Raw genomic sequence first — 23,350 nt, forward strand, 5'->3', positions numbered from 1 at the left:
GTTCCTTCATATCTAATTGGCCTCTTGTTACATATGATAGAAACGTGGCTACGGTGCCTGGGGTGACATCAGTTCCTTTAGAATCTCCTCCCTCAGCTCCTTCCTGTTCAGTGTCCTGAGTCTACCCCACGTTTTGACATTAAATATTATGGGTTGTCCGGGTCCAGTGTTCAGTGTGGTGTAACACCGACACCAGCTGCTCTTCGAGGACGGATTACGGATGCCTAGAGGTCATGAAAAGCAAGTCTTTCCCTACAAGGGAGTAAATGGGGGTAACCTTAGGAGGCAGTCACCCTGCCTGCACCCGAAAAAACCTTCAAGTTTGAGAAGGGTGCTCTACCCGAGAGGTGGGGTCTCACCCTTGCAGGTTCTTGGAAGAGGAGAGGTGCTGTCCCGGTACAGGACCTTAGTAAGCACTAGACATTGTGGCTCCCCGTGTTACTCGGGATCACACAAGCACTACGACATTCGAGTACTCATGTACCCATCCATTCTGATGCTGCATGCATGTCATCATTCTTCCCAAAATCCCTCATCTCTCCTTTCTCTCTCCAAACGCTTACTCTTCTGTCCAGGGTACCTCCAATCTGGGCCCCTTCTCTCTCTACCTCTGCGCCATGTCGTCTCTTCTTCATATCTCTGTAAGGGACCTCACAGCTCCTGCCTCTTTCTGACTCCTATCCTCACCGTGTCTCCTTTTCATCCATTCGGATCTCCCTGCCACGCGTTCGGGCAGCCCTCCTCTTCCTCCCTGGTGTAACCCGCTCCTCTTTTGCTGTTCCTACAGGTCTGGTTCCAGAACCGCCGTGCCAAGTGGAGGAAGCGGGAAAAGTGCTGGGGCCGGAGTAGCGTCATGGCAGAGTACGGCCTGTACGGGGCGATGGTGCGCCACTCCATCCCGCTGCCGGACTCCATCCTTAAGTCCGCCAAGGACGGCATCATGGAGTCCTGCGCCCCCTGGCTACTCGGTAAGAGTCTTCACTGACCGTTTCTTTTCAGGATTTGGCGTTTTCATGTTTGCTGCGGTGACAGGCCTAAAAGGACCTCGAAGACCGGACTCCGCAGACACTTCACGATATGCGGTTCTTACAGTTGCAATCCTGACCAAGCCATAAAACCGAGCCAACCACCAGTGAGAAATCCGATTTGAGCGTCAGCCCCGGGCAGGTGAAGCTAGGGCTCGCATCCCTCTTCTCACCCTAGAATCTAGGGCCTAGATGGTCACTCGAACAACTTGTCTTCTAAGTTCTAATGGCGGAGCACGAGTGCCACCTAGCGGTCAAATTAAGAGTTGCGTTGTACTATGTACTTCTTATACATCGAGTCTAACGTACACTGTAGGACTCAATTTCTTTTCTCAGTTAATTTCCCTAAAAGCCAGATAGTTGTCCTTCTAGCCCATATTTCTGGGATTCATCACAGCGATTGCTGGAATTTTTCATTCTTCCTTGCTTTTTTTTTGTTGCTGAAAGGTGTTTGTCGTTTTCTGGAGTTGGTATGTCCGATCTCTCTTGAGGTTGTTTGTTTGAACTTTTCCACTACGGCGAGTTAACTGGAGCATGTATTCTTACTTGATTTTACATTTTTTCTGACTGGTGCTGTCAGCAGTGTTTCCTCTCCCCTGGAAGCTTATACGTCTCTTTTCTGGGTGTGTCTGTTTGTGAAGGTTTAACTTTCCTGGGGTGATTCTTGTAGCCTATATCTTCCAAGGAAAATCTTGCTAGAGGTTGTATTCTTTCGTACATGTTAGAGCTTCTATTCTTACTAGGACTATGGGTTCCTGCAAAAGCATATATTCTTCCCTGGTTGAGGTTGCCTGATCCTCTGTTTCTCTATGGGGTGTTTGCTAAAGCTTGTGTTATTTCCCCAGGGTGTTTGATGGACATTTTTCTCATTCTAGTGGGAGCTTGCAACACTTTGTGTTCTTCTCCAGCGGTGATTTTTTGAGCTTGTGTTCACCCTGTGGTGTTACTAATATGTATTCTATTCATGCCAGTGGATGCTAGCTGGTGCTTTTATTTATGGTTTCCTGGAGCTGGCGGGTTTCCATGGGGTGTTTCCTTAAATATGTGCTTTTTCTTTGGGGATGTTTTCTGAAGATTGTGTTTTCGTGGTTATGGTTCTATATTTCCCGTTGATTGCTGGAACTTATGGTTTTTTTCCTAGGGATATTTGCTGGAGCTTGTGTTTTCCCTGGGATGTATTCTGGACTTTGTGTTTAGAGCTTTGACTGAATATTCTGCAACTCTGGCACGTTGTATGATAGAGTTTTTCCCAGGTTTGTTTGCTGCAGCTTGTGTTCTTCTCTGGGGTGTGTGCTGGAGATAATGTTCCTCCCAGGTATGTTTCCTGCAGTTAGTGTTCTTCTCATGGGGTGTGTGTTGGAGTTAATGTTTCTCCCAAGTATGTTTGCTGCAGTTTGTGTTCTTCTCTGGGGGTGTATGCTGGAGCTAATGTTTTTCCCATGTATGTTTGCTGCTGTTTGTGTTCTTCTCTGGGGGAGCATGCTTGAGCTCATGTTTTCTCCAGGTTGTTTGCTGCCACTTTTGTTCTTCTCTAGTGTTGCTTGCTCGAGCTTGTTCTCTTGCATGGAGTGTTTGCTGGTGCTTTCAGATATTCAATTAACTGGTACCCTTTGATACAAACCACAAATGGTTTATAGTAAACTGCAAATAGTAATAAAAACAGAATTATAAAAGTTATATTTTTGCGCAAACAATAAAAAGAACATTCAGCATTATTTCCCCATAATTACATACCCCATCATCACATACATCCTTTTGAGTCCGTCTCCGTATTGCCCACATTTTCTCTCATTCCTGTCTCTTTGGTCTGCCTCTCTGTGGAACTTTATCCAACATAATGTCTTTCACACCCCACCTTCAGATCTGCCTTCCTCTGTTTCTCCCCTCAGTTTATCTTCCTTCGTTCCTTTCAGTATTTCTTTTTGCTTACTCCCCCTCCCACTACCTTTTACCACTCTCACTCTGCACTATCAGTCTTCCTTTCGCTCCTGAAAAGACACCACTTAGGGCCTTTCTTTCTCCTTTATGTTTTCTAATTAATTCACAGCCACACAAGGGCAAATGCGTTACTTGCCTTTCACCGGTAATGTTATTTTCAGAATTGGTGGTATGTTTTGTTGGGGTGCTCGCTAGAGATAGTATTTTTCAGTGGAGGTGCTTGCTGGAGTGCGTTTATCCTCCGTCAGTAATATCAGTAGATTGTGCTCTTATGTGGAGATTTCACTTGTTGAACCTTTTTTCCAGTTAGGATTTTTTCTGGGGCTTGTGTCCTCTTCTGTGGGTATGTCATGCGGCTTGTGGTTTCCTCTGTGTTTTTATGATGGAGCTTGATTTTTTTAATAAAGTTGTGAGCTGGAGCACACAGGTTTATCTCAAGGGTATTTTCTGCAGACTGAGTTCTGTTTTTTGTGTCTGCTTGCAGCATTTTGGGGGAAGTGGCTATTTCCGCTTGTGTTTTCTCGAAGTTGTACTTTTTTTCACTGGGGTACTTGCTGAGCTTCTGTTTTCCCAACAGGTGTTTATTACATTTTGTTCCCCTTTATAAGTGCTAGCTGCAGCTTGTGTTCTTCACTGTGGTTGTTGGCTATTACTGGATCATTTCCGAGACCTGTGTCTCTTACCTGTAATGTTTTCTGAAGCTTGTTGTCTTTTCACTTGGGTTGTGTTTTTATGGCGTTTGTATTCTTCCATATGGTGCTAGCGGGTGAGGGACGAAGCTCTTCACTGCTTTTAGTGTTGGTGTAGCCCGTATTTTGCTATGATAATATTTGTTGCAGTGTTTGTTTTCATTGTCATTGTGTGTTGGAACTTCCGGTCTGTGTCTTGTGTCTGGGAGCTTTCTTTTTTGGCCTGGGGACATTTGTTAGAGCTTTTGGTGCATACTGAAACTTGCACCTTTTGCCGGTGGAAGCATGATGAAGCATGCTTGTCATCCCTGAACTGTTGATAGAGCTAATGTTCTTTCCTGGTGATGCAGGTTGGGTACTGTGTCTCCAAACTAGTTACATTGCCGGAGCTTGTGTTTTTTCCCTTACAGTGGTGGTTGGAGCTTGAGTTTTTACCGGGCAATGTTTGCTAAAGACACACAGGTGCTTGGATTCTTTACTTGGGATGCCTATTAGAGCATATAATGTTCCATAGGAGTGCTTGCTGGGAACCTGCTCATGGTTATTTTTCTAACTTAGAGATGCTTACTAATACTTGTATCAGTTTCCTGGGAGACCTCAGTGGTCTTTGTGTCTGTGCCTCGTGGTTGTTTGGTACTGCCTCTGTTATTTCCTGTGATGTTGTATTTTCTTCCCATTCTTCAATGGAGGTGCTTGCTGGAGTTTATTTTTCTCTCGCGGCATTACATGGTGCTTGCAGTGCTACAGTGTCAGTGTTTACTGTGTTTTAGTCTCTATCCTGGCAGTTCTTACTTGTTCTTGTTTTCTTATCCAGTGATACATGATGGTGTTGGTGTTTTCATTAGTACTTACTTAGGCTTTGTATCTTCCCTAGAGGTGTTTGCTGGTGTTAGTACCTCTTATTTCTGGGTGTTGGCTGGTTCATTTGCCCAATATCCTGTTGTTATTACAGGTTCTTGTTTTGTTGCCATGTGTTTATTGGGATTACTCAAGGGTAGCTTTATCTGGGCGCTTTCTGTTGATTTTGTCTATTCCCTTAGATGCATAACTATTTCTCATAGAACAAGGGCAGTAAGAGGACATATCTGCAAAGCCCAGAGTACTTTGGATGTTTGCTCATCATTTGCTTTATCCAGTGTCACTTTTAACCTCCTTTCCATCCCTAGACCTGGTACCGTCTAGACCTTGGTCCATCATGAGATCCCAGTTGGCAGTGTTGTTGCATTCCTTTTCAATAGGTTCTGCATACTGACCTCACACGAAGGTCCCTATCTATATTTCTCCAGTATTAGGGGTGTCTTTCATAGATTCACATCCTTGAATATTCCCCGTCGTCGAAGTGGGAATATTCAAGCATGTGAATCTATGAAAGACACCAATACTGGAGAACCGCCTGTTTACAGTTAAGACTCGAACTAACTCCGCAGGCACACGCACGCCGGGAGCTTTTAGAAGCACTTTTTTTAAAATTTATTGTGATTCTGTGTTTAAAAGTTATTGATTCTGTGTGAAATCTGTAGCCTACCTTAAACAGCCCAGAGCGCTCCTAGCGCCGGCTGCAACGATTAGTGAGACGCCATTCCGGCGAGATCTTGGGCCACGCCCACATTGCAGGCCACGCCCCTTACTTCAGCTTCATCATGTGTTGTCATCGGAAGCGCAGCGGGAGCACCGTTTGCGCGCCGAAGGCGCGCCTAAGGCAAGCCCGTCTGCGCCCGTCCGCGCCTGGACCGGGCCTAGGGCCCTTTCCCCTGCCCGTTCTACCATCCACAATCCTGGAACCCCCATTAGATACGATTCCCTACGCCTTTGCGCGTTAAACTCCATCTCCCATCAGTGCCAGCGTATTAATCTAGCAAATCCACCTCTCCACCTTCCGTACACTTGTCCAAAATGCTCGTTTGTCACTAATAATTATCAACTGTTACCTACGATATCTACTACCAAAAAAGTATTACCTAAACCTTATTTAGCCGCTCTGCTAAATGTGCGTTCCCTCCCAAAACATAAATTAGAAATTTCCAATTTCATCGAGACCCACAATGTCGACCTCCTTTTCATTACTGAAACATGGGGCGATCTCTCCTGCGGACCTGATTTCGCCACGGCCACTCCTGAAGGATACTCTTTTGTTAGACTGGATAGACCTCCTCCCAAAAGGGGAGGCGGACTAGCTATTATTTACCGTTCAAACCTAACAGTACGAACAGAAACCATTCCCATCTCTATCTGCGAAGCTCTGTCCTTCTCGATTGCTGTCCCAAACGCACCTCCTTTCAAAGGTACACTCATTTACCGCCCACCAGGACCTCGCAGTCCTTTCCTCGCCAGTTTACCCCTGCTTTTAGAACCACTGGCAGGTGAAAGTCACCACACCATTCTGGGCGATTTTAACTTTCATCTCGAGCTTCTGGACAACCCCGATACTTCTGCTCTGCTATCTGAACTATCTAATATAGGTCTTCCCTTACTGGTCACCGGTTCTTCTCACACTGCGGGTCATCTCCTGGACGGCCTATTCTCCAGTGAGAAATCCCTAGTGATAAAGGATCTCCTTCCCTTTACCTGGACGGACCATTCTGCCATTCTTTTTAACTTTTTACTTCACCCTATTCCACCCAGAGCCCTTACCAAACCATCAGTGAATAAATTCAGAGCCTGGAAAAGCATCGACATTCCGGCTTCTCAGTCATCACTCGCGTCTTCACGACCTCCCACGACGGACGACCCTGAATTAGGCGCCAATAATTATACAACTTGGATTCAAAACACTGTCGATCAGACAGTGCCACTTAAGAGACATTCCTCCAACAGAACAACTAAGTCCTCACCCTGGTTCAATGATACTCTAAGGCTAGAAAGACAACAGTGCAGGCGTCAAGAACGCAAATGGAGACGTGATTATGACCCTGAGCAAAAAGCCCTCTATAAATCCTTGTTGCTGAAATACAAACAATCTATTATCACTGAGAAAAGTAATTTCTACACCAATCAAATTAATCTTGCTCTAGATTCGACCAAACAACTCTTCCAGGTGGTGACGCATCTCTCCGGACAAACTACGTCTACCCCAGTCACGCACACCCAAGAACTATGTAACTCTTTGGCTAATCACTTCCAAAAAAAAGTCACTGACATCTTCTCTCAATTCGAAGCTCATGCTAATGACACTGGACATTCTCACTCTGTCTCTAACGACCATCTTCCTTCTGCCTCGAATTCTTCCATTCCCCCGCGATCAATCCCTTCTAACTCCTTTCAGGAGTTCTCCCAGATCTCCTCTGATCTTGTGTCCCATCTTTTAAACACCACGAACTCTGGGTCCCCAGAAGACCCATGCCCCCCCTCTATCCTTAAAAACTTTCCTGAAATCCTTTGTCCTATACTCACTGAGATATTTAATGCTATGTTCCTGTCCACGACCTTCCCCTCCATCTGGAAAAGAGCTATCGTCAAGCCTCTTATAAAAAAAAGCTCACTTGACCCCACGATAGTTGCCAACTACCGTCCAATCGCTTGCCTCCCGCTCCCCGCCAAGATTGTAGAAAAAATCATGAATAGACAAATCTCCGACTTCATAGAGCATAACAACTGTTTGGACGAGACACAATTTGGCTTTCGAAAAGGACACGGGACGGAAACTGCACTTATCAGGGCCACGGAGGAAATTAGAAAGGCTTTGGATGGTGGAGGTTCGGCGGTGCTTATTTTACTGGACCTGTCTGCGGCCTTCGACACGGTCGATCACTCCACCTTGATCGGCCGTGTCGAATCGGCCGGCATCACGGGCTCAGCGAAGGACCTCATCGCCTCATTTCTCACCAATCGAGTTCAATCTGTCACCTTCGGTAATTTCAGTTCACCTTCTTTCACTCTTCCTTGTGGTGTACCTCAGGGATCCTCGCTAAGTCCGACATTATTCAACATCTATGTGTCGGACTTGGCGAGGACCATAAAAATCCATCACCTGGCGGTTACATCCTATGCCGACGATACCCAGATTGTCCTAGCCATAAATAAAAACGGAGATGAAGTGGCCTCCAACTTCAATCTGGGAATGCTGGCTATAAGTAATTGGATGACACAAAACTGCTTGAAACTGAATTCCGATAAAACGGAGGTGATGTTGTTCGGAAATCTTTCCCCTGCCTGGTCTCCCACATGGTGGCCTGATGCCTTGGGACCTCCCCCCTCCCCTGTAACCAAGGCCAGGAATCTTGGAGTTATACTGGACACTAAACTCACCTTCATGTCTCACGTCAACACGGTAGTATCTTCCTCATTCTACACTCTAAGAATGATAAAAAAACTTCTACCTTACCTTCCAATGGATACAAGAAAAACTCTGATCAGCGCACTTATCATGGCCCGCATTGACTACTGCAATGGCCTGCTAGTCAATGCCCAAGAAGGTGTCTTAAAAAAACTGCAACTTGTGCAAAATGCGGCGGCCAGATTGATTACTGGACTTCCCAAGTACGCCTCTATCTCCGGAACTCTCCGGGAGCTCCACTGGTTGCCAGTGAAGAAAAGAGCCAAGTTCAAGGCTCTCTGTATTGCCTACAAGGCAATTCATGATCAAGGACCAACGTATCTGAAAGACTCCTTTTGTCCTTACGAACCTACCAGATCCCTACGATCATCAACCGCTGGACTACTCCATGTCCCGAGGACAAAAAGAGTTTCCTGGGGAGACAGATCCTTCATAGTAACTACCACTAAACTTTGGAACAGTCTACCATCCTACATCAAAACCTCCACTTCTCTGCTCTCCTTTCGCAGACAGATAAAAACCTGGCTGTTTAAGCAATAATCTCCTCATGAGCTAGTTCGTTTCACTCAGCGCCGAGACACCTACGGGTAATTGAGCGCTTAACAAATAGCCTAAAATAAAATAAATAAGTAACAATTGTTCATTTCTCTCATCACCCTATTCTTTGTGTTCCCCAATCTGTGTCCTTCACAGATTCTCCTACCTTTTCAACCAACACCAGTTTGTTCGCATGGGCACCTTAAGATCACAAAAGATCCCTATCACTAATGGAGTCCCCCAGGGGTCCAAACTGTCTCCTGTCATGTTTAACTTATACACGGAGCCGCTTGGTGCTCTATTCAATGATAACAGCGTCAAGACTCACAAATATGTTGATGATACACAACTATACTTTAAGGTCTCCTCTGCTTCTAACACTGGCTCCCAATACACTAAACTGGCTCATGATACGGAAGAGATGCCAGTTCAAGATGCTGACCCATGCCTACAAGGCCCTGCAAAACAAACAATCAGCTGACATCAACAAACCTTCCACTAACCGTCAGACATCTCCGTTCAGCCTCCCTCTCCATTGCAACACCCCACGAACCCTCTGAGCCAACACCGGAGGACACTCCTCGCACTAGGCAGCCAAGGCTTGGAACAATCTCCCCCTGCACCTCAGGACTGCACCATCACTCCAGCAATTCAGAAGAGATCTTAAGACCTGGCTGTTTGAATAAACAACTTCCTCGCAGCAGTGAACAGATCCAGCGCTTCGAGAACCTCACAGGTGATTTTCTGCGCTCTATAAAGGACTGATTAATGGACCAATTGATTCATTGAGACACTCAGTGACTCACACACTGCTTGCATATCATCCATACTTGGATGTCCAGCACCAACCTTAAGCTCAAGACAACCAAGACAGAATTACAATTATTTGCCAAGAACAATAAACAATATACTGTACAAACCTGACCCAATGACATGAATCTTGATGCCTTCAAACTTTACCTTTCACTGAATTCCAAGTCACTTGGATTCACCGTAGACACCAACCTCACCATAAAGCAACACATAGCCAAAAAATCAAAGATTGCCTGGTACCAGCTTTCTCTTCTAAAGAAGGTCAAACGATTTCTTCCAGAAAGCGACGTCGGAACGGCTGTTCAAGCCCTTGTACTCTCACATCTGGAGGGTGGTAATGCCCTATTCCATGGCCTCTAGGCCACACACTGACACCCTTAAGGGGCATCTTACACACGACAGCTTGTCTTATCCAGGGCCTGAAGAAATGTGATCACATCACCCCAATCTTGATGGAACTCCATGGATTCCCCTTGTCGGCCGGCACAATCTTCAAAACCAACTGCATCATTTACAAAGCTGTCATGACCAGCACTCCCACTTCTCCAGTATTGGGGTGTCTTTCATAGATTCACATGCTTGAATATTCCCCGTCGTCGAAGTGGGAGTCCCAGGGTAAATAAGATAGCAATGTAGCCATAGCACAAGCATATATACATAGAGAAAGCAAAAAAACATAGAGTTTTCCTAGATAGAGGACATATCACTTCTATGATATGTCTTAGTCATTATGTTTTAGTCCAAATTCCAGCCAATCAGGCATCAGCACCCTCTTAGAATGTTCTCCTCAGAGGCTCAGGCCCTCAGATTTTATACCGCACGTCGTGTGAAGGGAGTCTCCCTGAGCTCTGCTCAGTTTTTCTACTCAAATCTCTCAGGAACTTAGTTTTTTGGAATGTCTACCACCAAGAAGTCCCTCTTCAGGCCTTGTGGTACCCATGGAAAGCAGAGACTTCATTCTGAAGACCCTCATAAAAATGTATTTATTGTCTGTATCCTGAACATCAAGATAAGGATTGCAAGATATGTAGAACCTTCTCACAGAAGACCTTGAAAGATAGAGAAGGCCGTCTCCTTCTGTGGCTACAGAAGTTGAAGACTTCAGAGAACCCTGTCTCTGATGTGGAGAGTGTGTCTTCTATCAAAACTTCTTCATCTTTGAAGAGAACCAGTGAACATCAGAAGACATCTCCTAAACCTAAAGTGGTGAAGAAACATCACAAGGACCAGCCTTCTACTTCAAGAGGGGTGAGTTCTTCCCCCTCAGAGTCTTCCTACTCCTGTTAAACACTTGAGATCTGACTCTCAGGTGTCTAAGACTTATCTACGCAGTTTGTACCTCAGAAACTGCTATCCTCGTCGACGAGTCCATCATCGCTTCCCCCGTCGACAAGAGCTGCCGTCGTCGAGTCTACGTTGACGACGTCGACATCTTCGCCGTCGACGGTGGTATCAGTGAAGGTGAGGCCTATCTCGTCGACTATACCATTGACATCGTCAACGTTACCATCCAAGCAGAAGAAGAAAAAGGCTCTGTCGACGCTTACCTTTTTGTCGACGGCGACCTCGTCGGCGGTGGCCTCGTCGTCGGTGACCTCGTCGATGGCGGCCTCGTCGGCGGTGACCTCGTCAACGGCGGCCTCGTCGACGGTGGCTTCGTCGGCGGTGGCTTCGTCGACGGTGGCTGCGTCGACGTTGGCTTTAGTTACCCTGAAGTCATCAAGTTCTCTTCTTCAACGGCGCCATTTGTCTTTAGAAGATTTAATGGCGATTCAAACACCTTCTCAGCCTCCAGCAGTATTATTTTCTTCAGATGATGAAGATTCTGATGATGACGGTCGATTCAGGGCAGCTCGAAGTCCTTTGGAATTACTGATAAATGTCAGGATTCAGATGAAGAAGACCTACAGGAAGAAGAAGAGGAAGAGGATGAAGATTACTCTACTTGTGGGACACACCCTTAGCCTGAACCTCTCATGACACAGATTTCCCTGACTCTTATCTCTACTCTACAGTATATGCTGGATGATTATAATCTCCGTTTTCCGAGATCAGTACAGGCCTCTCCAGCACCTGAACCACCTAGTCAAGCCGCTAAAGACCCATTGGTGGCACCTTCCGATTCTACAACGAGGTCTCAACAACAGACCCCTCAAGTTTTAATTGAACACAACGATGATGACAATGATGATGACAATGGTAAGAGAGAGGAGGGTGAGCTGGATGATAGATCCATACTTTCAGAATGGGACAACTATCAAATTCAAACGCCATCCCCTACTCCAGCTCCTATAGATTCCCCGCCAGTTGACATAGGCAGTTTTCATGCGCTCATGGAAAGAGCAGCTAAAAGATTCCAACTTCCCATGACAGTAACCGAAGAAGAGTGCTTCTTATATGATTTTAAAGAGCATCCCCAAAAACAAGTCCGCTCTATTCCCATCATTGATTTTATTTGGCAAGAAGGATTAAAAATTATGCAAAATCATAATTCTATTCTAGCCGTCCTACCAAGACTGGACAAGAAGTATAAGGCACCTGAGAATACACCTGCATGTTTGATTTTTTAGACTAAACCTGATTCCATAATTACTCAGGCGGCACAACGACGATCAGGAAACCCTTCGTCTCCAATATCCTCACCACCTGACCGTGAAGGTAGGCGCCTCGATGCCATAGGCATGAAATTCTCAACAATGGCAGCAACAACAGTTCGTGCAGCCAGCTCAATGGCCATACTTGCCAGGTACGACCAACAAATGTGGTTGGACATTTCTGCTCTAGTGCAATTAATACCGGAGTCTTCAAAAGCAGAAGCATTAAAGATTATGCATGAGGGAGAAAAGATTTCTTCTGAGATGATTGACTGTTACATCGATATCTCTTCCACTGGTTTCCGCCTTTAGGCTGGTGCTGCGGTTCTCAGAAGGCAGGGCTGGCTCAAAGCAACATCTTTCCGTCAGGAGGTTCAAACAAAAATATTAGATATGCCTTATGACGGGGAATCTTTGTTTGGCCAACATATAGATGATGCCCTCCAAACAATAAAGAAAGACACCGACACGGCCCGTGCTCTTGGGACTCTCCAATTTAAAAGGCAAACTTTTCGAGGCGCAAGGGGTCCTGATTCCTCGTCCTCTTTTCGAGGCTCTTCCAATCAGTCCAAACAAGGTCAACAGCGATACTCCTCCCAGACTTAACAATCGTACAGGCAACAACACTTTTCATCCTGCAGGCAGTACAGAGGAAAGGATTCTTCCAAGAAAACATGACTTTCATCTTCAACCTTTTCTAGCCCCACCCGAGTGTCCAGAGGAGGTAGAATCTCGCACTTTTACTCAAAATGGTCACAAATTACTACAGACCAGTGGGTCTTGGATTTTGTACACAGGGGACATGCATTAGAATTCCTAAAAAATCCTCCCAATTCTCCACCAAGAGGTCCTCCTCCTGCTCATCTCAAAGAACTTTCAAACCAACTCTCAGTTCTACTAAGAAAAGGTGCAATCGAAATGGTACCAAAACTCCAGAGAGGCAGGGGTTTTTATTCGAGGTTTTTCCTCATTGAGAAACAATTGAGAGAATGGCGTCCTAATCTGGATCTACGTGCCCTAAACAAATACATCAAAAAACAAACATTTCGCATTTGTCCCTTCAGGAGGTACTCCCGTTACTCTCTCAAGGAGAATATATTACAACATTGGATCTCCAAGATGCTTATTTTCATCTTCCAATTATTCGAAGGCACAGAAAATTTGTCAGATTCAGGGTAGCCGGGAAAGACTTCAATTCAAAGTTCTCCCTTTCGGGCTTCGTTCTGCTCCCCGTGTGTTCACCAAGGTTCTCGCACCGGTGGCAGCTTACCTTCGCCTGCAAGGAGTAAAAATGTTTCCGTACCTAGACGACTGTCTGCTAAAGGCACGATCATTTGAGGGGCTTCCAAACACACTCAAATCTGCAAGTCCCTCTTTCAGTCACTGGACCTCACATCCAACATGGAAAAATCTCAATTTCTCCCTGCTCAAAACAGAATATTCTTGGGAGCCAATCTGGACACAGAGCTAGCAAAAGCTTTTGTGTCACAAGAAAGATGTCTGCGTCACCACAAATTAGCATCCTCCCTCCTGTTAAAAGAGTCCGCTTCTGTCCGACAGTTGAAATCTTTTCGAGGCATGTTATCCTCTTGCATCCCTCTTGTCCCTCACTGCTGACTAAAAATGAGACCTATTCAGGAGGAGTTGGACAAACAATGGGCTCAAGTTTCGGGGACCTTCAACGATATAGTCAGCATCACGTTTCGAATGAGAAAAAGTCTCAAATGGTGGACTCTCGAAAGCCACGTCTCGTCAGGCCGTCCATTCCCGGTGGACGCTCCAAGCTACACTCTCACAACAGATGCATCTCTTGAGGGCTAGGGTGCTCATCTTCAAGGATTAAGAGTAAAAGGAAAGTGGAACTTTCAGCAAAAGACCTGGCACATCAATCTATTGGAGTTACTGGCAATTCATTAAGCAATAAAAGTGTTCCGTCCCTTCATACAGGGAGCATCGGTTGTTGGTTCAAACGGACAACACAACGTGCATGCACTACATAAACAAGCAGGGGGGCACAAGATCCATCCTACTATCCCGTCAGGCTCAACAGATTTACGAGTGGGCTATTCAGCATCAGGTCATCCTTTCAGCAGTGCATGTTCCGGGAACTTCAAACGATCTTGCGGATTCTCTGAGCAGGTCTTCTACAACCAACCACGAATGGAAGTTACATCAACCCACGCTGGATCACATTTTTCGGGTACGGGGTCACCCGAATCTGGATCTATTTGCAACACATCTGAACCGCAAATGCCTGTCCTACGCAAGTTGGTTTCCCCAACCAGAGTCATGCGGAAATGTCTTTTTGATGAATTGGTTGACATTATATGCCTACGCTTTTCCACCAATACCTCTGGTTCCTAGAGTTCTTCGAAAAATGAGGAAAGAACCCTGTCGCATTATTCTAATTTCTCCCAGATGGCCGAGACAAGTATGGTTCACGGAACTCCTGCTTTTGTCCCAGTGTGACCCGATCATCCTTCGCCCTCTTCCGAATCTCCTGACCAGGGATCAGGGCCAAGTTTGCCTTCCCGAGCCAGCATCTCTACGCTTGGCGGCTTGGAACCTGAGCACTATGAATTTCTGAATTTGGACATTCCTAAGGATTGTAGATAGGTCCTAATAAAGGCAAGAGCACCTTCAAATGTGAAGACATACAAACTTAAATGGAAAAGATTCTGTATATGGTGCAGTGGTGCCCAAGTGCACCCTATATGTTCCACTCCAGAGCAACTTTTGCCTTTCTTTTTGCAATTGGCAAAGACAGGCCTCTCGTTTGCCACCTTAAAGGTTTTTCTAACAGCAATCTCACGATTCCGTCAGGATGGCTCTAACTCTCTTTACCCTTCCAGAGTCATTCAACAATTTTTTAAAGGTCTTTTTCGAATGTTCCCTCCAATTCGTAGACCACCTCCTCCTTGGCATTTAAACAGTGTCTTGGCACAACCGAGACACCCTTTTGAGCCAATTCATAAAGCTGATCTTAAATACATTACCTGGAAAACTTCTCTACTTCTGGCTCTCACTTCCTCACGTCGAGTCAGTGACATTCAGGTGTTTACTACTAAACCACCTTTTCTTCAGATTACTAAGGACTCAGTCTTGTTACGCACCAATCCAGTTTTCATCCCTAAGGTGCCGTCAGACTTCCACCTCAATCAACCAGTTGTTTTAAAGTCATTTTTTCCTAATCCTCAGACATCAGCATAAAGAGCACTCCACTCCTTGGATTTTAAAAGGTGTCTAAAATTCTATCTTCAAAAGACAGCGACCATACGTATATCGGACCAGCTTTTTGTGGCCTATGGGATGATACGGAAAGGACATCCGGTCACCAAACAGACAATTGCACGCTGGATATCTTCTGCTATTACCTTTTGCCATCAACAAGCAGGAAAGCCACTTCCTGCATCTGTCAGAGCGCATTCTACTAGAAAAGTTTCCACGTCTACGGTGCTGTTTGCTGGTGTACCTCTTCGTCACATTTGCAGAGCTGCAACATGGTCCAGCAGGCACACGTTTACGAAGCACTACTGTCTAGATGCTGCAGACAATGCTGATTCAGCTGTGGGACAAGCAGTACTTCGAAATCTTTTTAAATAAGGTGAGCCTCTGTTGCTTCCCTCCTCCTATATACAAGGTACTTTCTTTTTCTTAGTTATATACTTCAATCTTTTGTACTGTGCATGATTATGGTTATCATTATAGTATCATTATTAAGATGATTGATCAGTACCTTATATTATTCTAATTCTACTGCTCACTACTCTTATTCAAGCATGTGACTCTATGAAAGACACCCCAATATTGGAGAAGAACAAAAGTTACTTACCTGTAAACTGTGGTTCTCCAGTATTGGTGTCTTTCATAGATTCACATGCGACCCACCCCCCTCCTCCGCTCAGAGGTTCTCTCTCTTTATCTCCTAGCTCTATATTACTCTGTGCTACATAAATATGAGGGCCTGAGCCTCTGAGGAGAACATTCTAAGAGGGTGCTGACGCCTGATTGGCTGGAATTTGGACCAAAACATAATGACTTAGACATATCATAGAAGTGATATGTTGTCTATCTAGGAAAACTCTATGGTTTTTTGCTTTCTCTATGTATATATGCTTGCGCTATGGCTACATTGCTATGTTATTTAACGTGGGACTCCCACTTCGACAACGGGGAATATTCAAGCATGTGAATCTATGAAAGACACCAATACTGGAGAACCACAGTTTACAGGTAAGTAAGTTTTGTTCTTAACATTCAGACAAGCTTACCCTCTCTGTGGATAATAGTTTACCTACAGCCAGTACACCATCAAACTGCAGATTAAGAAGTGTAAAAAAGAAGAAAAAACGAGCAGACCTTTTCCATCTATGCACCTAGGATGTGGTAAAACATCCCAGTATCTGTTAAGATAACACCAACTGCTGCTTCAATTTAAGAAAGAATTGAAAGCTCACCTCTTCATAAATCACTGCATCACATTGCATTAACCATCCAGAACCGAGCTTCCTCTCCTTTTACTTGTTGACTTCATGCGTGCCTTTGATGATGTACAGCACTCTGCTAGATGCCGTATTTATACATGTACAATCTGTAGTGTTAAACAGATTCATCATTTGCTTAGTTGTACACTCCACACACTGACTTGTCTTAACTCTGTAATAATGAGTGTCGCTATTACCCAATGTAATGGTGCTTATTCTTTGGTCAAAGAAGCAAAACAGGCTGAAACAAAGCTATGGGGATTCAAACACGTGACCTGCAGGTTACAAAAAGATCTATGTGGTGTTTGCTCAACCCATTTGCCTATCTTAGCCTTTGTTTTCACCTATCTACCATTTCCCATCCCGTGAAGACCTACTAAATCTGAACCATTCTTCAGCTCTCAGTTCTCTCTTGACCTTCCCCAAACTTCTCCCACTATGTTGCAATCTATGATGTTTTTCTTTTCTTTTTCCTTCCATTGTCTGTAGATTCTCAAATTTCTGTATATTTCTTCACTGATTTATGTTTCACATTCTCCTCTAAACTGCTCTCCTTTTCGCGCTTCAAAAATACCCACCTCTCCACATGCACACTTCTTTAAATATCCCATCTATTCAAATATTTCGCCCTCCTATTAGCTCAACATTCCAGATACTCTAACCTCTCCAAATACTTCTTCTCTCTAAATGCCCACATCTCAAAATATCCTTTTTCTCCAGATATCCTATCTCACCAATTGATCCCCCTTTACATAACCCACCGTTCCAATTGCCCCAGCTCTCCAAATAGCCCTTGCCTCCAAATGTCCCATGTCACCAGATGTCCACCTTACAAACAGCCTACTTCATGCAAATGCCTCACCTCCCTAAGCAATAGCACCTTTACAAATACCCTAATTCTGTAACTGCCCCACCTCCCTAAATGGCAACATCTTCAATTGCCTCACGTCTCTAAATGCTCCTCTCACAGATAGCCTACCTCTAACAAATGCCTCAGCCCTCTAAACATAGCTACCATTCCAAAACACCCCACTTCTCCAAAGCTCTGCCTCTGCAAATGTCATTTCTCACTGAATACCTTACTGCTCCAAATATCTCACCTCTCCAGTTAACCTACCACTCCAAATAGCCTCCCTCCCTAAATGTCTACATCTCAAATAACCGATTTCTCCCATGCCCTGCCTTTCCAAACATTGTTACCTCTCCAAAACTCACCATCTTTTCAGACTGTTCCACCTCTCCACATGCTCCGGCACTATAAACCTCACTACCTCTCCAAATGATCCACTTTTCCAGATGCCCACCTAGATTTTTCTCTATTTTCCTGCTCTCCCCTTTTCCCAATTTTGACTCTTCCCTTTATATGTGTGCGCTTTCCCACGGTTTTGCCACCTATCTCTGCATTTACATTGCCCCTTACCCCCTTTCTGTATTTGTCTCCTTTTATATTTATCTGAACTCTTATTTATCTGCCATATCATCTCTTCTGTCCATATTTCTCTTCTTGTTCCCACCCCTTAGTTCTCTCTCCCCTTTATGTTGCTCTGTTCTGTATATTATGTCTGCACTCTAATCCCTTTCCACTCCACGCTGTGTAACGTTTAGCCTAGGTTTGAAGCGCCTCTTATCTCAAAGTCCTTTCTCTGTTTTGTGCATTCTCTGACTCCATGCTGTATGTGATGATTTGCCTAGGTTTGATTTTGAAATGCATGTGTGTGTCCTTTCTCTATGTTGCTCCTTTTCTGACCCCATGTTGGGTGTAAAGTTTAGCATAGGTTTGAATTGTCTCTTCTCTCAGTGTCCTTTCTCTTTTTCGTACCTTCTCTGGTAACATGTTGTGTACAAAGTTTATACTAGCTTTAAACAGCCTATTTTCTCATTGCCCTTTCTGTGTTTCGCACCTTCTTGAACTCCAAGGGGTGTGTAAAGTTTAGCCTAGGTTTCAACTGCTTTTTCTCTCAGTGTCCTTTCTCTCTTTCGCGCCTTCTCTAACTCCATGCTGTGTGCAAAGTTTAACTCAGTCTTGAACTGCCTCATCTCTCAGTGTCCTTTCTCTCTTTCGTGCCTTCTCTGACTCATCCTGTGCGTAAAGTTCAGCCTAGCTTTAAACTTTCTCCTCTCTTTTAGTGTCCTATCTATGTTTCGCTCCTTCTCTGACTCCGTGTTGTATGTAAAGTTCAGCCTAGGCTTGAACTGCCTCTTCTCTGTGTCCTTTCTCTGTTTTGCTCCTTCCCTGACTCCATGTTGTGTGTAAAGTTCAGCCTAGGCTTGAACTGCTTCTTCTCTGTGTCCTTTCTCTGTTTTGCTACTTCCCTGACTCCATGTTGTATGTAAAGTTCAGCCTAGGCTTGAACTGTCTCTTCTCTGTGTCCTTTCTCTGTTTTGCTACTTCCCTGACTCCATGTTGTATGTAAAGTTCAGCCTAGGCTTGAACTGCCTCTTCTCTGTGTCCTTTCTCTGTTTTGCTCCTTCCCTGACTCCATGTTGTGTGCAAAGTTTAGCCTAGGCTTGAACTGCCTCTTCTCTGTGTCCTTTCTCTGTTTTGCTCCTTCGCTGAATCCTTGCTATCCAGCTCTCCTCTCGCTCTGACAGCTGTGTGAGTGTTTCTGCTCTCCCTTAATGCCGGCCTCTCTTTATCTTTGCTATTTTCAGTTCAGGATGGCTTTCCAATGACCAGGCGCTTTTCTAAACCAGAATACCAACAATTCTTTTCAGGGATGCACAAAAAGTCTCTGGAGGCGGCGGTGGAGACTGGAAGAAAACCCGAGACAGAGCACCCCTCCCTCACCAAACCCAACAAAGACGAGCAGGAGGAGAGGACGCCCAACACCACAGCTCCCATCTCCAAGGAGGAGATGAGGGAGCACAGCATTGCCGCCCTGCGGGCCAAGGCCCAGGAGCACAGCGCCAAAGTGCTGGGGACGGTGCCCAGTGACCTACCCAGCAGGATGGCGGAAAAGGACGAAGAGGAGAAGGCAGAGAGGCTGCCTGAGAGCTCGCACTCATCAATGGAGGAGGAAGCGATGATGTAGAAGGAAGAACCCAGACTCATGGTCATAGTCGAGGGGAAGCGCCTTCCCTGAAACTGTCTGAGGCGCTACCTCCTGTAGGGTGATAGGACATGAGTAACTCAGGGGACTCCAACCCCTCTCAGAGGAGAGTACGCTGCATCTACCACACCACTACAGTGAGAGACCACTCTCCACATGTGTGCCCCACCCAGGCTGAGACTACAGTGGGAGACAGAACTTCTGTGCAGCTCTCCAAGGTCGAGAGTGCCTCTCCCCTCCTGTCCCCTTTGAAAGGGTTCTCTTACTTTTCATCTACAAAGACCTTCAGGGCAGAGACAAGTATTAACAGAGACAGCCTGCAGCACTACTTGGCAAAGCACTTCTCCAAAAGGCAGCCAGACAGGCCTCATCCGCATTACAGGGCAGATAGCAGCTTCCAGTCAGTCACTTTCCATGGCTGAGATTTCAGACACTCCCAAACTTCCTTATCAGGTCGTGTTCATGAGGACAGTGAGCACCAGGGCAACATCCGGTAGCTGACATTAGACAGCCCAAAGCACTCCAAGCGTTTATAATCTGTATGATGTTTCCAAGCCTGGCTCTCCACAAGGTTGGAAGAGATTTCATTTCTGTTAAATAACAGGTGATGCAACACCAGCCTTGCCCGTTCAGGAATTGCAGAAAAGTAGGGTCAGGTGTTTTTGTGGCAGTATGGCTGTGGTAAGCTCTTTGGAATATCGTAGGCATGTACATCAGCTGTGACCTGGGGCAAGAGAAACACTTCTTTACACTTATGTACACCACACGCAGAGTTCCAAGGCCCACAGTGCTTGTCCATGCCAATATCTTCCCTTTCATGGCTTCCATTTCCAATGGCCATATCTGGAAAAGCTGTAGCCATTCATGGATATCTGTATATACTGAGTGCCAACTGTGCATTGACATGATGTTTCTAAATACCTTTTATTAGGCATTTAGTCCATGCTTTTATCCATCCATGCCTCTGTAATCAGCGTACAGTCACATGTCAACACATGACGACAGACTATGCATCTCTACAATATGAAAGGTTGCGACTATCAAAGCGAACTTTTAACCGTTTGTGAAGAATCACACACTAACGTTAACTGATATATCCTCATAAATAGCACTTATTAACAATGGCTTTACATTTTCTACAGGCTACGTAAATATGACGTGTCTTCACAGTTTGTACAAAAAGGCATGAACGAATATTGTTGCACCAGCCTGTAAATAGTCAGCCTTACAGCCAGTGTGCTTATGGAAAACCAAAGCCACACAACATACTTTATGCTTTAGGGGCATTAATTACATCACAACATAGAAAACAACTATTGGGCCTTTTAGATACATACACATCTTCTAATCACTGCCCTTCACAAACACAGACGGCTCCGTCTACACGCTTATGGGCCATTAGACACAGTGATGGACTACCACAGATTGTCAACACCTCATCCTAAATACCGCTGCCCACGACTCATATGTCCCCTTCCATACCCAGATATATCCTCCAAAATATAAATGTATCACTCCAACAAATGGACACACACACTCACTCCTCCTACTCACAGATTTACAGATTGACCTACATGTGACCTACATGCATATACACACACGACACACAAATGTCTGTTCAAGCATACAGTTGTTCCCTCCCATACTAAGATGGTTCCTCAACAATACAGATGCCTCATTCAAACAAATACTGAAGCCACGTATGTGTGCACACACACACACGCGCACACACACACATCATACACACATAACATAACTGCACTTTTAGATGTTTGATGCACTTGAAAGTACCTAAACACACAGTCCATGAAGCATGATGATCCGCACAGCAATATTGTTTGTGGGATGTGAAACTTGAGACCATTTCAGGTGAGTTGTCGCACTTTACAAGACATCTGATTGATTGATTGATTGTGTCAGGGTTTATTGTCATTTTGAGGACAGGTCCGATCCCCACAATGTGTTAAACATTCCCACACACACACAACTCTTCATACGGCTCCGGTGACACACAAATATCTGTTTGTATGCCCAGATATTCCCTCCCCTTAAAAAGATGGCTCCTTCAGTTTGTATTTCCCAGTCTGAATAATGGGATGACCACCCATGCCTGTTCATGCTGTCTGTGGACCCGTCTCCTCATTGTCTACATTTGCAGTTCTCACTTACTCCAGCCATCTCCTAGCTCGGCCTGACCACGCTGGGGCTATTTTACTGAAGAGCCATGGTTTGCACCGCTCTTCGTTTGCAACATTTCGCTGGATGCACTCTCCCTGTACTTTTTGTAAGGCTGTGGAGGTCTCTTGTGTTGTTATCTTTGTGGACTGTTTAAAAAGGGTAATTTTTGTACACATTGTAAATAAATGACGTCAGGAAAGACATTGGTAAAGCCTGTATCTGTCATGACTTGTTGTGACCTGTGTTTTCTGTGCACTATCTGTACAAATATCTCAACAATGCTAAATAAAGACAAAGAAGAGGTGTCTGTTTGCCCTACACGTGGTGTTACCATAGTGCACCCCTTTCCTTCTCCTGCACACTCTTTTTAGGACCCTCCACTCTCCTGCATGCTTTCTTCCTGCCTCTCTTCCCGACCTCTCTATCCGGCTCCCAGCTCTTCCTGCACTTATTTGCCAAGAAACTGGATAGAACCCACAGGGAAAGCAGAGCGAAGACGCAAAGGAAGAAACTACAGACTGCACTTTTTGTAGAATTCAATGTAAGCTCACCTAATTGTGCTGTTCTTCGTGAAGGCAAAGGGGTGAATTTACTAAAGATTTGTGCCAGAACTTGCATACTGCACAAAATGTAGCACCTTTTTACTACTGTTTATAAAGGCCCATGAGCACATTGCAGATTGGGTTACACTTCACAAGCCTCTACACAATCTAGTAAATCTAATGTTCTAGCAATATTTTGAACAACCTGTATTTTAGAAGGAAAGGACTCATTGGCCGCTATTAGTAAGGTATTTCCATAGTCAAGGCAACTCATTTTAAAGCTTGAGTAAGAGTTCTCCTAGATCTTAATGTGAGACACTTAAATACTTTCCTGAGTAGGAGCATGGTGCCAAAGCAGGTACCACATGTGGACATAACCTGATCCTTCATAGACCGGTTTTAATCAAGAAGGACACCTATATTTCTAGCCTTCATGCTGGGAGATGACACAGGACTTTAGCTCAGAGGCCCACCAATCATCTGACCAATATGTCTGAGCTTTACCAAACAGCAGGATCTCTGTTTTGTCTCCATTTAGCTGAAGACCATTATAGGTCATTCATGTGGCAATTTTTCTCATGCAGACAAATAATCTATATTTGACATTTTCTAAGTCATGCCTAATAGAGATGAAGAGTTGGGTATCGTCTGCATAGGAAAGTATTTGAAAACAGCAGGACTTGACTATCGAGCAAGGGGTGCCACATAGATGTTAAAAAGAGTGGGGCTCAAAGAAGATCCTTGGGGGATCCCTGCCAAGAGGAGGGATCTTTGACTGAAAGGTGCCAAACGAGACCATTTGGGTCCTGTTGTTCAGAATGTCTTTGTTACCAGTTTAGGGCTATTACCTGGATACCTATCTCATAGAGTCGTTAAATCAAGCTGGAGTGTGAGATGGTATTGAATGCCGCTGACACAAATACATATTACATGTTTACAGAGTTAATGTGGAAAGTTCGTTATAACTCTCAAGATAGGCATGTAGCAGTCAGGGTCACGCCAATAAATGTGAAGGTGTATGCGTGGTGGAGAGCTTGGCAAGGAGTGTTATTGAGTAAAATGTCTTTGGAAGAGAAGAGTTTTAAGGTCCGTTTTGAAGATCCGGAAAGAAGTGGTTGGGCAAAAGTTTGGAGGTGGCAAGTTCCAAATTCTAGTCGAATTAGCTGAGAAAGATTGCACCATAAGTCTTTCCCTTCTGAAAGATGGAGGCTCGAGCAGTACATTTTC

General features: G+C 44.9%; 1 protein-coding gene across 1 annotated transcript in view; it reads left to right on the forward strand.

Moving 5' to 3' along the window:
* Nucleotides 1-21,884, forward strand: part of VSX2 (visual system homeobox 2) — a 101,553-nt gene extending 79,669 nt beyond the window's left edge. Inside the window, exons 4-5 of the mRNA XM_078659875.1 lie at nt 788-968; nt 19,069-21,884. Of these exons, the coding sequence (XP_078516001.1) occupies nt 788-968; nt 19,069-19,385 (498 nt within the window). The 3' untranslated portion in view covers nt 19,386-21,884. The remainder of the gene's footprint in view (nt 1-787; nt 969-19,068) is intronic.
* The last annotated feature ends 1,466 nt before the right edge of the window (nt 21,885-23,350 follow it).

Source organism: Lissotriton helveticus, chromosome 9, assembly GCF_964261635.1.
Source record: "Lissotriton helveticus chromosome 9, aLisHel1.1, whole genome shotgun sequence".
Classification (NCBI taxonomy): domain Eukaryota; kingdom Metazoa; phylum Chordata; class Amphibia; order Caudata; family Salamandridae; genus Lissotriton; species Lissotriton helveticus.